This window comes from Furipterus horrens, unplaced genomic scaffold, assembly GCF_987537825.1.
Source record: "Furipterus horrens unplaced genomic scaffold, mFurHor1.1.pri manual_scaffold_4, whole genome shotgun sequence".
NCBI classification, from domain to species: Eukaryota; Metazoa; Chordata; class Mammalia; order Chiroptera; family Furipteridae; genus Furipterus; species Furipterus horrens.
The window spans coordinates 194728852-194743916 of NW_028327174.1; the positions used below are offsets into that span (position 1 = coordinate 194728852).

The window sequence follows — 15065 nt, forward strand, 5'->3', positions numbered from 1 at the left end:
CCCCAAGATGGTCAGCATTATTATGAAAAAGACAGTTTGTGGACTACTCTGATTTCGGAGCTATTCTCAATCACATGGCTTTAAATAGTTACCCATTTCTGGAGTGTCCCTGACTTTACAGCTGAAAGTCAATGGAGCCTGGCAGGTTCACAGGCGGAGTGTGACATCTCTCCAACAATGGTGCCTCAGCACTGGAGTGTCACGTTACTTTAAGGCAAAAACACTGATTCCAGTTTTCTGAACTCGTCTTCCGTTTCTGCCACAGTGAATTATTATGTTTTGGCGCTGTACAGGTGTAGAAATTATTCCTCATGCTCATCAAGTTCTCAGCTCCCAGAAGGGGAGACCTTGCTTTTCTTGTTCCTGCTGCATCTCAGACCTTAGTAGAGTTTCCGACACAGACTCGATGTTCAATGAATAATGGCTGAATGAAACAATGAGTGCCTCCCTGCTTCTGTGCAATGAAGTTTTGTTGGCTGCTTTAGGGGTGCAATGCTCTCCTAGAACCAGACTGGGATAGACTGAGGGTGCAGGCATCCACAGGTGTGAGAAATTAATAGGGCGAGGGAAGCAGTGCTAGAAGGAAGGCGAAGGGATTAGCCAAGGAACATATAGTCCTGACCCATGGTGTGGTGATGGCCTGAGGGAAGGGGGAGGCAGGAAAAGTGAAAAACATGGAAAAACTGCACAAGTGTAAACAATTAAAATTAAAGGAAAAATTCATGGTTTTCCCACAGTATGAGATGTGATGGTACTGGTTGTGTTTCCAGGATCCTGAAGATTCCCAAACCTCCTTTGTCCCCAGCTGACAGAGGAGGACCATGAGGAGGGACAACCAGAGCAGCGTGTCTGAGTTCCTCCTCCTGGGGCTCCCCGTCCGGCCGGAGCAGCGGGGCGTGTTCTTCGCCCTGTTCCTGGGCATGTACCTGACCACGGTGCTGGGCAACCTGCTCATCATCCTGCTCATCAGGCTGGACTCTCGCCTGCACACGCCCATGTACTTCTTCCTCAGCCACTTGGCCTTCTCTGACATTTCTCTGTCATCTGTCACTGTCCCAAAGATGCTTATGGACATGCAGACTCAGCAACGATCCATCCCCTACGTGGGATGCATTTCTCAGTTGTATTTTTTCATATTTTTTGGCAGTCTTGATGACTTCCTTCTAGCTGTGATGGCGTATGACAGGTACGTGGCCATCTGTCACCCTCTACACTACACCACCATCATGAGGGAGGGGCTGTGTGTGCTGCTGGTGGCTGCCTCCTGGATTGTCTCCTGTAGCGGTGCCCTCTTGCACATCCTCCTCTTGGTCAGACTGTCCTTCTGTGCTGACAATACCATCACCCACTTCTTCTGTGACATCACTGTGCTCCTGAAGCTGAGTTGCTCAGACATCTCCCTCAATCAGTTGGTCATCTTCACCGAGGGAGGAATGATTTTATTCTTGCCTTTGTTTATAATTTTAGGCTCATATCTCCGCATAGGGACCATCATCCTAAGGGTACCCTCAACTAAGAGAGTCTTGAAAGTGCTCTCTACCTGTGGCTCCCATCTCTTTGTGGTGTCTTTATACTATGGGACAATTGCTGGGGTTTACTTCTTACCCTCATCATGGGATTCCGAATACATAATTGCTTCGGTCATGTATATGGTTGTTACCCCCATGCTGAACCCCTTCATCTACAGCCTGAGGAACAGAGACATAAAACAGGCCTTAGAAATGTTTGTCAACAGGGTTAACTTCTTTAAGTGGCAATCACTAAATCCTCTTACTGCAGTCAGGAGCAGAGTGAGGTACATCTCCTAACAAAATTGTGTGGTTGACATCTCTCATACAACTGTAATAGAATTTGCATTCCATTGTCATGTATAAGTGCTGCTAATATGTCAGCTAGGTCAGGTTTGCTGCTTGGATTGTTTATATTCTTTATTCCTAATTAATATTTTCCTTTGTCCATTATCTTTTATTATAAGAAAAATCATTTATGAAACATGTTGTATAATTATAATTATGAATTTGTCTTTTTCTTCATTGAGATATATCCATTTTTACTCATGTATTTTTATGCCGTGTTATGAGGACACACTGGTTTGGCATCATGATCTACTCCTGGTGAACTTCCTTTTTTTTTTGAACTGATTCTTTTAGGCTACCTTTTGTTGGCTTCACGCTGATTGTGTGCACGCCTTCCCAACTCACATTCAATGACATCATGTTGGTGCACTGCAATCAGCCATGATCAGAATAATTACACTATGAAAAGTCGCATGTGCTACAGAGAAAGACTTTTAACAAAAGAGAGACAGACTTTTTAAAAAATGCATTTAACAGCACACTATTTCATTTAAAATTAGGAGATATTTCTAGCAATGTGTCCTGCCTTAATATTTCATCTACTTCTCATATTAATGTTGATGCCTTATATCTGTATCTGTAGACATAGATGTATATACAGATATACATACAGATATTACTATAGGATATCAGGTGAAGATGCAGCTTTTCATGTTAAATTTTACATGGCATTTCTTTTCTGTCATGTTAGACTTTTCTGTGTCCACAGTGTCAGTGAGGTGTCCTTTGTTAATAGTGTATGTAAAGTTGGATTTTGTTCTTTTTATGTATAGCAACAATTATTATTTTTGTGGAGCTATTTATCTAATGACATCTAATGTAATCATAATATATTTGAATTTATATTTTCCATATAACTATGTGATACATCTGTTTCACAGTTATTCTCACGTGTCTTCCTCCCTTTGAAAAATTATATATACTGTTATTTCATTATTCCTCTATTATGAATCACACATTACTATTATTTTATAATTCTTCTCCGTGCTATATGCAAAGATTACTTTTACTTTTATAAAAAATTTTTAAAAGATTTTATTTGTTAATATTTATAGAGAAGGTGACGGAGGGAGAGAGGAAGAGAAACATCGTTGTGCGAGAGATACATCGATTGGTTGCCTCACACATGCCCCAACTGGGGACTTGGACTGAAACCCAGGCATGTGCCCTGACTGGGAATCGAAACTGTGACCTTTATGTTCACAGGCCAGTGCTCAATCCACTGAGCAACATTAGCCAGGGTTCTTTTTAATTTTTAAGTCACAGCTTAAAATACAAAACATGACTTTGACTTTTGAGCTATTTGAGATACACAATTTATGGCACTTAGGAGACTCATCACCAATATTTCATTCTAGGATTCGTAAAGTATACTCTATACAACATCGCTGAAATAGAGTATTTTGCACCTGTGAAAAAATAAAAACAAAAATATATATGAATCAATATGGAGAAACATCAGGATATATTGTTAAAGGGAAAGAAAATAATGTGCACAAGTGCACGTACAGCAATGAAATTTTATATAAAAATGAGGGTGAAATAAAGTATACATAATCTGCCCGTTTGAGCAAAAAGAAACACAGGAAGACTAAATCAGACACTAATGAGATGGTTCACCTAGAGGAGGTGGATAGAAGAGATAGGAGTTGAGTATAATTATTAGTATAGTTATGACTATGTTGTCTTTTGCCGCTAGAAAATAAATAGACGAGGTGGTGCATAAAGCAAAATAGGGTAAAGAAGGCAAGTGAACCTAAGTGTATCTTAAGTTAATACCATATTAGACCAAAGAGAAAAATAAAATAAGTACCCCAGTAACTATTGAACCCAGAATTCTGTCTACATACTCTCACAATTGAACATAAACTGGAAACAAAGTCTTAGGCTGCATGTAGTTAATGTGTCACTAACAGTGGTAGGAGTTCCAGATTCTGAAACTTTTTCCCATGTCAAAAATTCAGCAGGTAAGTAAGCACTGAAGAAAAGGCAGTGACTCCTCACTGTTGTGGGAAAGGGACTGTGTGTTGGGAAAGAAGAAGCTGCAAAAATACTTATGATGTCAAACTAGACCTGGAGATACCAATTCAAACCCATGAGTTTTAAAATTATAAATAGATGGAAATTTATATGTTATGTATCAAGATGTATACCATTCCCATCCCCCATTCTTTCTGTCCCAGTACTGACCCACCCCATGAGTAAACATTCCTTTAATTTCTTTTTTTTTTTTTTTCCTACTGTGTGATTGCCTCTCACTCGAGCCCCCATCTGGGGACCTGATGTGCAACCTAGTAATGTGCCCTGACTGGGAATCGAACCAGTGACACTTGGCTCACAGGCCGATGCTCAATCCACTGAGCTACAAGCAGCCAGGGCTCCTTTAATTTCTTTCTAATTTTTACTTCTTGTGTTTCTTTTATGTATATTCTCCAGTTGTCTTCTCTGATATTATTTAGAATGCTTGTAAACCATAAACACGCCTAAAGCTTCGAAATATAAAAGTACAGTAATGGATTATAACTCAGAGATTAATAAGTAAAAATCAAGGAGTGCATAGTTATATAAACGAATAGAAAACAAGTGAGTGGGGAATAAGGGTAACTCCTTTCTAATGAGAAAACACAACTAATAAACATAGGAGAAATAACAGAATTAGAGAAATTACCATTTTGCCACTACATTTGGGATAATTTTCCCATATAAGAATCACCAGTGTGGTCAAGATGGCAGCATAGGTATACACGGCTCCCCTCCTTGCACAACCACATCAAAATTACAACTAAAATATAGAACAATTATCACTCATAACTGTTAGAAACTGAGTTGAATAGAAGTTTGACAACTACGAAATTAGAGAAAAAACATCTGTCTGGACTGGAAGAAGAGGCGGAGTTCTGGAAAAGACTGGTCCACATCCACGTATCCTAGAGAAAAATTTAGGAGTGATATCTTGGGAGTGAGAAGTTCAAGCCTGACACCAGGCCCCCCGAAAACAGGGTTCCAGTGTCAGGAAGATAAGTTCCCATAACTTCAGGCAGCAAAAACCAGTGGGGACTGAGTTGAGGGAAGAAACTTCTGGAGTCCCAAGAAGGTCCTCTTAAATAACTCACACAGAGTTTTAGGCTCATTCTCTCTGAGCTGCACCACTGTGGTAGCAGCTTGAAAGGCACCAGTGACATACAGGGAGGAACTAAAGTGTGTGACACCAAAGCAATAGTTGGGGGACAGCTTTCTCCCAGACATAAAGGTAGGCAGAGGTTACTGTCCCTTTTCTGAGCCTTCTACCCACAGAGCCACAGATCTGGCAGGTGGGTGTCATATCTGAGACTCCATCAACCTGGCTAACACATCGTTCCCTGTCCTAGAGATCCCCTGAGATTCTGTTCCACCCTACTTATGGGCCCACCCAAGCTGTTAACAGTGGCTTTTCCATATGAATGGCTGGTCTTGGGTCATACTTCACAACTTCCCAAATCCATTCAGACAAGCAACACCTAGCCTCAGTGAGCTCCCACTACCTATACCTCCTGCTAAGTGGCCCCAGGCTTGGCACTAGCAGTATCCAGCCTAGGTTCACAGCACAGGGAGCAGCCATGTCAGATTGCTCTATAACTCATGCAGGGTGGCCCCAGGAAGAACACGGGTGGTGGCTAACTTTGTCCTGCACCATCTGAGAAAACCCAGTGATTGTGCACCCAGTGAATGACTACAGACCACATCAGAGTATCATCACCCTGTTCCTGCTCAGCTGATCCTCCAGGAAGGGCTGAAGTTGGTGGTCAGTGTTCACAGCCAGTCCTTGCAGCTGATTGGCCTGGGTAAATCCCTTCCACTGACCTGCCAACAGAAATGAAGGCTCATCTACAAGTGGAGGGTGTACTCAGCCACACGAAGGGTGCACCTCAATAATCCAACTTGGGTGATAGGGAAAGCTGTGCTACAGGGCCTTACAGGACACCCATGGCACTAGGCCATGCTACCAGAGACAGGGAGTTATAGCAGCTCTATATAGAAACAAACACAGGGAGGCTGCCAAAATGAGGAGACAAAGAAATATGGTCCAAATTAAAGAACAGATATAAACTTCTGAAAAAGAACTAACCAGATGGAGATATGTATCTATCAGATTCAGAGTTCAAAACACTGGTTATAAGGATGCTAAGGAACTTAGTGGGGACCTCAACAGCATAAAAAAGATCCAGTTAGAAATGAAGAATACACTAATTAAAATAAAGAACAATTGACAGGGAACAATAATAGAGTGGATGAAGCTGAGTATCAGATCAATGACTTGGAACATAAGGAAGCAAAAACAACAGGAAGAAAAAATAATAATAAGAAAATATTGGCCTGACACACACATACATACAAACATATGTACATGTATACGGAAGGTAAACATATTAAAATGTTAACCACTGGGGAATGTCGTGAGGCCTTTCCAGGAATTCTTGATATCATTTTTACAATGTTTCTATATCTTTAAAATCATATCAAAATAAAATTTGGAAAATCCTTTGTCCCACCTGGCACAATGCCCAAGAAGAAAGGAGTCCAGGGCATCAGTAGAATCAGGGACACTGTCCCCTAGGACTCCAGTCCCTCTGGCTCTTGGACACAAGCTCCCCAAAGGGCACGCAGAAATTAGCCAGAAGCTTGGGGACTTGGTGTCAGTCTCTTATTAGTAAGGAAGTGTTGTCTTTTGAGTCCTTTCTCTGGCGCTGGTTAAGGAACATGAAAGTCTGTAGAAGTGCCAAGGCCCCAGATATTTCTTCCAATTGTGTGGCTGTGAGACGTCCTAAGGAAAACCTAAGGAACTGGGCAGCAGTCTGGAGCAGAAGGTATCTGAAGTCACCAAGGATGAGTACAGGTCAGAGGGGCTGGAAATCTGCACTTGGGGACAAATCTGCCTGCCTGGTTGTTGATTCCTAGATGAGACTTGAAGTCCCTGACTGTGTGTGTGTGTCTGCCTGTATTGTGTATGCTTATGTATGTGCCCTTTGATAGTGGCTTATGCGTGGACATATGTGTGCCATGTATCTAAAGCCTGACTTTTTCTTGAGTTAGACTTAACCTGGGCCCTGTTTTAGCCCATGTAGACCAAGTTATCACCCTCCTGGCATGTGATCCGGGACTGCTGACTCATGCCTGTGGTCAAAAGGACTTGCGTCACTGCTGAGCATCAGGAGTGACACTGTTGGCTCTGCTACTGAGCAGGAAGATGCCTGACCTCACAGGAGCCAAGGTCAGGTCAGCGAGGGCTCACACCTCTGCTCAGCAGTGTGTGCTGCTGCATGTGCGAGCTGTGTCTGTGGGTGACACACTCGAGTGTGAGCAGGAAGGTGCATTTTTTGTTTGTTTTCTGTATGTTACCATGTTGTGTGACCATGTACAAAGTGTGTTGGTGGTGGTTTAATGAGTGTGCCTGTGACTGAATCTGCTTGACCGCCCTATGCTGCCTGCCTTCCCCCAGGATGGGGATGGGTCAGAAGGGGTGGAAGCAAGCCTCTCATTATTAGTAGGAGGGTGTGTGATGCTTATGCAGTGAGTGTGTGGCTGGGAGTGTAATAAATATGTATTTTTGAATAAATGAAAATGAATGTAAGGGTCTTTGAAAACTGGAAAACAGATCCATATAAATGAATGGAACTATCTAGGTAGGGATCTAAGAAAACATTGAGCTACTTGCAAACCTAAAGTAACACAGGGTCTCCCAATGATGGGAGATGTTTCCATGTGTACTAGTTAAGAGCACAGGCTCTGATCATGCAGACATAGTAGACTGACCTACATATTTGATGATTTTTTCCTGTAAGTTTATTCTTATTATAGTTGATATACAATATGGTGTTAGTTTCAGGTGTATACAATATGGTGATTCAACATTTAAATAACAATTACCACAGTAAGTCTAGTAACCACATGTCACAATAGGGTTACAATGATATCGACCCTATTAAAAAGTATTTTGTATTTTTAACCTATAGAAAATGGCAATACATACAGTTTATATATGCATATAAGATTTATATAACTTATGTTTCTGTTTCCTAACAGTTAATATAGGGGGAAATGAACATTCATTCTTACTACAGGTGTGAAGAATTTTTTAGCCTGGGAATGTAAGGCTGAAGTTGGATTTAATTACAAAAGGTAGATAAAGCCCTGAACTTAGTGTTCAACACAGTGTTTATGACCCCAAGATGGTCAGCATTATTGTGAAAGACAGTTTGTGGACTACTCTGATTTCGGAGTTATTCTCAATCACATGGCTTTAAATAGTTACCCATTTCTGGAGTGTCCCTGACTTTACAGCTGAAAGTCAATGGAGCCTGGCAGGTTCACAGGCGGAGTGTGACATCTCTCCAACAATGGTGCCTCAGCACTGGAGTGTCACGTTACTTTAAGGCAAAAACACTGATTCAAGTTTTCTGGACTCGTCTTCCATTTCTGCCACAGTGAATTATTATGGCTTAGCTCTGGACAGGTGTAGAAATTATTCCTCATGCTCATCAAGTTCGCAGCTCCCAGAAGGGGAGACCTTGCTTTTCTTTTTCCTGCTGCATCTCAGCCCTCAGTAGAGTTTCCGACACAGACTCGATGTTCAATGAATAATGGCTGAATGAAACAATGAGCGCCTCCCTGCTTCTGTGCAATGAAGTTTTGTTGGCTGCTTTAGGGGTGCCATGCTCTCCCGGAACCAGACTGGGATAGACTGAGGATGCAGGCATCCACAGGTGTGAGAAATTAATAGGGGGAGGGAAGCAGTGCTAGAAGGAAGGCGAAGGGATTAGCCACAGAACATATATTCCTGACCCCTGGTGTGGTGATGGCTTGAGAGAAGGCGGAGGCAGGAAAAGTGAAAAACATGGAAAACTGTAATATTGTAAACAATTAAAATTAAAGGAAAAATTCATGGTTTTCCCACAGTATGAGATGTGATGGTCCTGGCTGTGTTTCTAGGATCCTGAAGATTCCCAAACGTCCTTTGTCCCCGGCTGACAGAGGAGGACCATGAGGAGGGACAACCAGAGCAGCGTGTCTGAGTTCCTCCTCCTGGGGCTCCCCATCCGGCCAGAGAGGCAAGGCGTGTTCTTTGCCCTGTTCCTGGGCATGTACCTGACCACGGTGCTGGGCAACCTGCTCATCATCCTGCTCATCAGGCTGGACTCTCGCCTGCACACGCCCATGTACTTCTTCCTCAGCCACTTGGCCTTCTCTGACATTTCTCTGTCATCTGTCACTGTCCCAAAGATGCTTATGGACATGCAGACTCGGCAACAATCCATCCCCTATGTAGGATGCATTTCTCAGTTGTATTTCTTCATACTTTTTGGCGGTCTTGACAATTTCCTTCTAGCTGTGATGGCGTATGACAGGTACGTGGCCATCTGTCACCCTCTACACTACACCACCATCATGAGGGAGAGGCTTTGTGTGCTGCTGGTGGCTGCCTCCTGGATTGTCTCCTGTGGCCATGCCCTGTTGAACATCCTCCTCTTGGTCAGACTGTCCTTCTGTGCTGACAATACCATCACTCACTTCTTCTGTGACATTGCTGTGCTCCTGAAGCTGAGCTGTTCAGACATCTCCCTCAATCAGCAGGTCATCTTCATCGAGGGAGGAATTCTTTTATTCTTGCCTTTGGTTATAATTTTAGGCTCATATCTCCGCATAGGGACCATCATCCTAAAGGTGCCCTCCACTAAGAGACTCTTGAAAGTGCTCTCTACCTGTGGCTCCCATCTCTTTGTGGTGTCTTTATACTATGGGACAATTGCTGGTGTTTACTTCTTGCCATCATCATGGGATTCTGAATACATAATTGCTTCGGTCATGTATATGGTTGTTACCCCCATGCTGAACCCCTTCATCTACAGCCTGAGGAACAGAGACATAAAACAGGCCTTAGAAATGTTTGTCAATAGGGTTAACTTCTTTAAGTGGCAATCACTAAATCCTCTTACTGCAGTCAGGAACAGTGAAGTACATCTCCTAACAAAATTGTGTGGTTGACATCTCTCATACAACTCTAATAGAATTTGCATTCCATTGTCATGTATAAGTGCTGCTAATATGTCAGCTAGGTCAGGTTTGCTGCTTGGATTGTTTATATTCTTTATTCCTAATTAATATTTTCCCTTGTACATTATCTTTTATTATATGCAAAATCGTTTGTGAAACATGTTGTATAATTATAATTATGAATTTGTCTTTTTCTCCATTGAGATATGACCATTTTTGCTCATGTATTTTTATGCCGTGTTATGAGGACACACTGGTTTGGCATCATGATCCACTCCTGGTGAACTTCCTTTTTTTTTGAACTGATTCTTTTAGGCTAGCTTTTGTTGGCTTCACACTGATTGTGAGCACGTCTTCCCAACTCACATTCGATGACATCATGTTGGTGCACTGCAATCAGCCATGATCAGAATAATTACACTATGAAAAGTCGCATGTGCTACAGAACAAAACTTTTAACAAAAGAGAGAAAGACCTAAAAAAGTGCATTTAACACCACACTATTTCATTTAAAATTAGGAGATGTTTCTAGGAATGTGTCCTGCCTCAATATTTCATTTACTTCTCATAATAATTTTGATGCCTTATATCTGTATCTGTAGACATAGATGTATATACAGATATTGATACAGATATTACTATAGGATATCTAGTAAAGATGCACCTTTTCTTGTTAAATTTTATAAGCATTTCTTTTCTGTCACATTAGACTTTCTGTGTACACAATGTCAGTGAAGTGTCGTTTGTTAATAGTGTATGTAAAGTTTGATTTTATTTTTTTTATATATAGCAACAATTATTATTTTTCTTGAGCCACTTATCTAGTGACATCTAATCTAATCATAATATAATTGAATTTATATTTTCCGTATAATTATGTGATACATTTGTTTCACATTTATTCTCTCATGTCTTCCTCTCTTGGAAAATTATATATACTGTTATTTCATTATTCCTCTATTATTAATAGCACATTACTATTATTTTATAATTCTTGTCCATGCTATATGCAGAGATTACTTTTACTTTTTCTTTAAAAATTTTAAAGATTTTATTTATTTCTTTTTATAGAGAAGGGGAAGGAGGGTGACGGGGAGAGAAACATCGCTGTGCGAGAGATACATCGATTGGTTGTCTCACACATGCCCCAACTGGGGACCTGGACTGCAACCCAGACATGTGCCCTGACTGGGAATCGAACCTGTGACCTTTAGGTTCACAGGCCAGTGCTCAATCCACCGAGCCACACCAGCCAGGGTTCTTTTTAATTTTTAAGTCATAGTTTAAAATACAAAACATGATATTGACCATTTATGCCATTTGAGATACACAATTCATGGCACTTAGGAGACTCAACATTAATATTTCATTCTAGGACTCCTAAAGTACACTGCATAAAACATCACTGAAATAGAGTATTTCGCAACTGTGAAAAAATAAAAACAAAAGTATATATGAATCAATATGGAGTAACATCAGGATATATTGTTAAATGGAAAAAAAAGCTATGTGTACAAGTGCACGTACAGCATTGAAATTTATATAAAAATGAAGGGGAAATAAAGTATGCATAATCTGCCCATTTGAACAAAAAGAAACACAGGAAGACTAAATCAGACACTAATGAGATGGTTCACCTAGAGGAGGTGGATAGAAGAGATGGGAGATGCTTATAATTATTAGTATAGTTATGACTATGTTGTCTTTTGCCACTAGAAAATAAATAGACGAGGTGGTGCATTAAGCAAAATAGCGTAAAGAAGGCAAGTGAACCTAACTGTATCTTAAATTAATACCATAATCAGACTAAAGAAAAAATAAAATAAGTATCCAGAATTTTGTCTATATACTCTCACAATTAAACATAAACTGGAAACAAAGTCTTAGGCTGCATGTAGTTAATGTGTCACTAACAGCGGTAGGAGTTCAAGATTCTGAAATTTTTCCCATGTCCAAAAATTCAGCAGGTAGTAAACATTGAGGAAAAGGCAGTGACTCCTCACTGTTGTGGGAAAGGGACTGTGTGTTGGGAAAGGAGAAGCTGCAGAAAATTGTATGGTGTCAAACTAGACCTGGAGATATCAGTTCAAACCCACGAGTGTTAAAATTATAAATAGATGGAAATTTATCTTATATATTAATATCTTTACTCTTACCAACACCCATTCCTTGTGTCCCACTCCTGGCCCACCACATAAGTAAAGATTCCTTTACTTCCTTAGTTTCTAGTTATTACTTCTTGTGTTTCTTTTCTATATATTCCCCAGTTGGCTTCACTAATATTATTTAGAATGCTTGTAAATAATAAACACGCCTAAAGCTTCGAAATGAAAAACTATAGTAATGGATTATAACTCAGAGAATAATAATTAAAAATCCAGGAGTCCATAATTATATAAACAAACAAAAAACAAAGAGTGGGGAATAAGGGTGACTCCTTTCTTATGAGAAAACACAACTAATAGACATAGGAGAACTAACAGAGTTGGAAAAATTACCATTTGGCTACTACATTTGCGATGATTTTGTCATATAAGAATAACCCGTATGGCCAGGATGGTGGCATAGGTATACAAGGTTCTCCTCCTTGCACAGCCACATCAAAATTACAACTAAAATATAGAACAATCATCATTCATAACTGTCAGAAATTGAGTTGAATGGAAGTTCGACAACTGCGGAATGAAAGAAAACACATCCATCCAGACTGGTAGAAGAGGTGGAGATGTGGAACAGGCTTGTTCTACATCCACATGTGGTAGATAAAAATTTAGGAGGGATATCATGGGAACGAGGACTTGAAGCCTGACATCAGGGCCCTCAGCCCAGGGTTCCAGTGTCAGGAAGATAAGTCCCCATAACTTCAGGCTGCAAAAACCAGTGGGGATTGAGTTGAGGAAAGAAACTTCTGGAGTGCCAAGAAGGTCCTCTTAAATAACTCCCACACAGTCTTAGGCTCACTCTGTCTGAGCAACAGCACTCGGGTAACTGCTTGAAAGGTACCAGTGACATACTGGGATGAACTAAAGTGTGTGACACAAGGGAAAAGCTGTGGGCAGCTTTCTCCCAGACAGAAAGGTAGGCAGAGGTCACTGTTCCTTTTCTCAGCCTTCTACCCACAGAGCCACAGAGCTGGGAGGTGGTTGCCATATCTGAGACAACATAGACCTGGCTAACACTATTTTCCCTGTCCTGGAGATCCCCTGAGATTCTGATCCACCCTACTTATGGGCCCACTCAAGCTGTTAACAGTGGCTTTTCCATATGAATGACTGGTCTTGGCTCATGCTTCACAACTTCCCAAATCCACTCAAACAAGCAACAGGTAGCCTCAGTGAGCACGCACCACCTATACCTCTTGCTAAGTGGCCCCAGGCTTGGCACTAGCAGTATCCAGCCTAGGTTCACAGCACAGGTAGCAGCCATGTCAGATTGCTCTATAACTCATGCAGAGTGGCCCCAGGAAGAACATGGTGGCTAACTTTGTCCTACACCATCTGAGAAAACCCAGAGCCTGTGCACTCAGTAAATGGCTACAGATCACATCAGAGCATCATCACCCTGTTCCTGCACAGCGGATCCTCCAGGAAGGGCAGAAGCTGGTGGTCAGTGGTCACAGCCAGCCCTTGCATGTGACTGGCCTTGGCAAATCCCTCCCATTGACCTGCCAACAGAAATCAAAGCTCAACTACTATTGAGGCCACACAAATGGTGCACCTCAATAACCCAACTTGAGTAATAGGGGAAGCTGTGCTACTGGGCCTTACAGGACACCTATGATATTAGACCATGCTACCAAGACAGGGAGTCATAGCAGCTCTACTTAATACATAGAAACAAACACAGGGAGGCTGCCAAAATGAGGAGACAAAGAAATATGGCCCAAATTAAACAACAGATAAATACTACAAAAAAGAACTAACGAAATGGAGACATGCAATTTATCAGATGCAGAGTTCAAAACACTAGTTATAAGGATGCTCAAAAAACTTGGTGAAGATCTCAACAGCATAAAAAGATCCAGTCAGAACTGAAGGATACACTAATTGAAATAAAGGACACATTACAGGGGAACAATAGTAGAGTGGATGAAGCTGAGAATAAAATTAATGATTTGGAACATAAGAAGCAAAAAAACACCACAGGAAGAAAAAATAATTTAAGAAAAAATGAGGATAGAGTAAGGAGCCTCTGGGACAACTTTAAATGTTTCAACATTCACATGTGAGGTACCAGAAGAAGAGAAAGAGCAAGAAATTGCAAATCTGTTTTGAAAAAACAATTCAAAAAAACTTCCCTAATTTGGTGAAGGAAAGAGACATGCAAGTTCAGGAAGCACAGAGAGTCCCAAACAAGATGGATGAAAAGAGGCCCACTCAAAGACACATCATCATTGAAGTGCCAAAGGTTAAAGATAAAGAGACCATCTAAAAAGCAGCATGAGAAAAGAAGTTAGTTACCTACAGGGGAGTTCCCGTAAGACTGTCCGCTGATTTCTTAGAATAAACTTTGAAAGGTAGAAGGGATTGTCAAGAAATATTCAAAGTCATGAACAGCAGGGACCTACAGCCAAGATTGCTCTCCCTGCAAAGCTATCATTTAGTATCGAAGGGCAGTTAAAGAGCTTCCCAGACAAAAAAAAAAGGAGTTCATCATCACCCAACCAATATTATATGACATGTTAAAGGGACTTATTTAAGAAGAAGAAGATCAAAAATATGAACAATAGAATGGCAATAAATACTTATCTATCAACAGTGAAATCTAAAAAACACACTAAGCAAACAAGAACAGAAACAGAATTATGGATACAGAGAGCATTTTGACGGTTGCCACATGGGAGGGCGGTGTGGGGGAATGGGTGAAGAGGTGAGGGGACTAAGAAGTACAAATAGGTACTTACAGAACAGTCATGGGGATGTACAGTACAGGCTAGGAAATGGGGTAGCCAAAGAACTTATATGCATGACTCATGGACATGAACAATGGTGTGGGGATTCCCTGAGAAAGTGAGGTTTGCTGGGTGGAAGGGGGCAAAGGGAAAATTAGGACAATTGTAATAGCATAATCAATAAAATATAATTTAAAAAAAGAAAGTAAATTAAGGAATTGCCAATGAATGTTAAATACAGTGGGTGAAATGTTAATAAGGAAAAAGTTACATTTATATATTATCAAAAT

At 40.9% G+C, this 15065-nt stretch overlaps 2 protein-coding genes across 2 annotated transcripts; both read left to right on the top strand.

Moving 5' to 3' along the window:
• Positions 1 to 821: 821 nt before the first annotated feature.
• On the top strand, positions 822 to 1808 carry LOC150013659 (olfactory receptor 1J4-like). The gene has a single exon (XM_090275990.1). The coding sequence runs from the start codon at positions 822 to 824 to the stop codon at positions 1806 to 1808; it is 987 nt and encodes a 328-aa protein (XP_090132116.1).
• A 7065-nt stretch (positions 1809 to 8873) lies between these two features.
• On the top strand, positions 8874 to 9816 carry LOC150013660 (olfactory receptor 1J4-like). Its single transcript, XM_090275258.1, is given in 2 exon segments — positions 8874 to 9773; positions 9775 to 9816. Coding segments are annotated over 2 exon segments (942 nt in total).
• Positions 9817 to 15065: the final 5249 nt, after the last annotated feature.

Bases quoted from the DNA above. Each gene is read 5' to 3' on its own strand.
- LOC150013659 (XM_090275990.1), top strand. From the start codon at position 822: ATGAGGAGGGACAACCAGAGCAGCGTGTCTGAGTTCCTCCTCCTGGGG.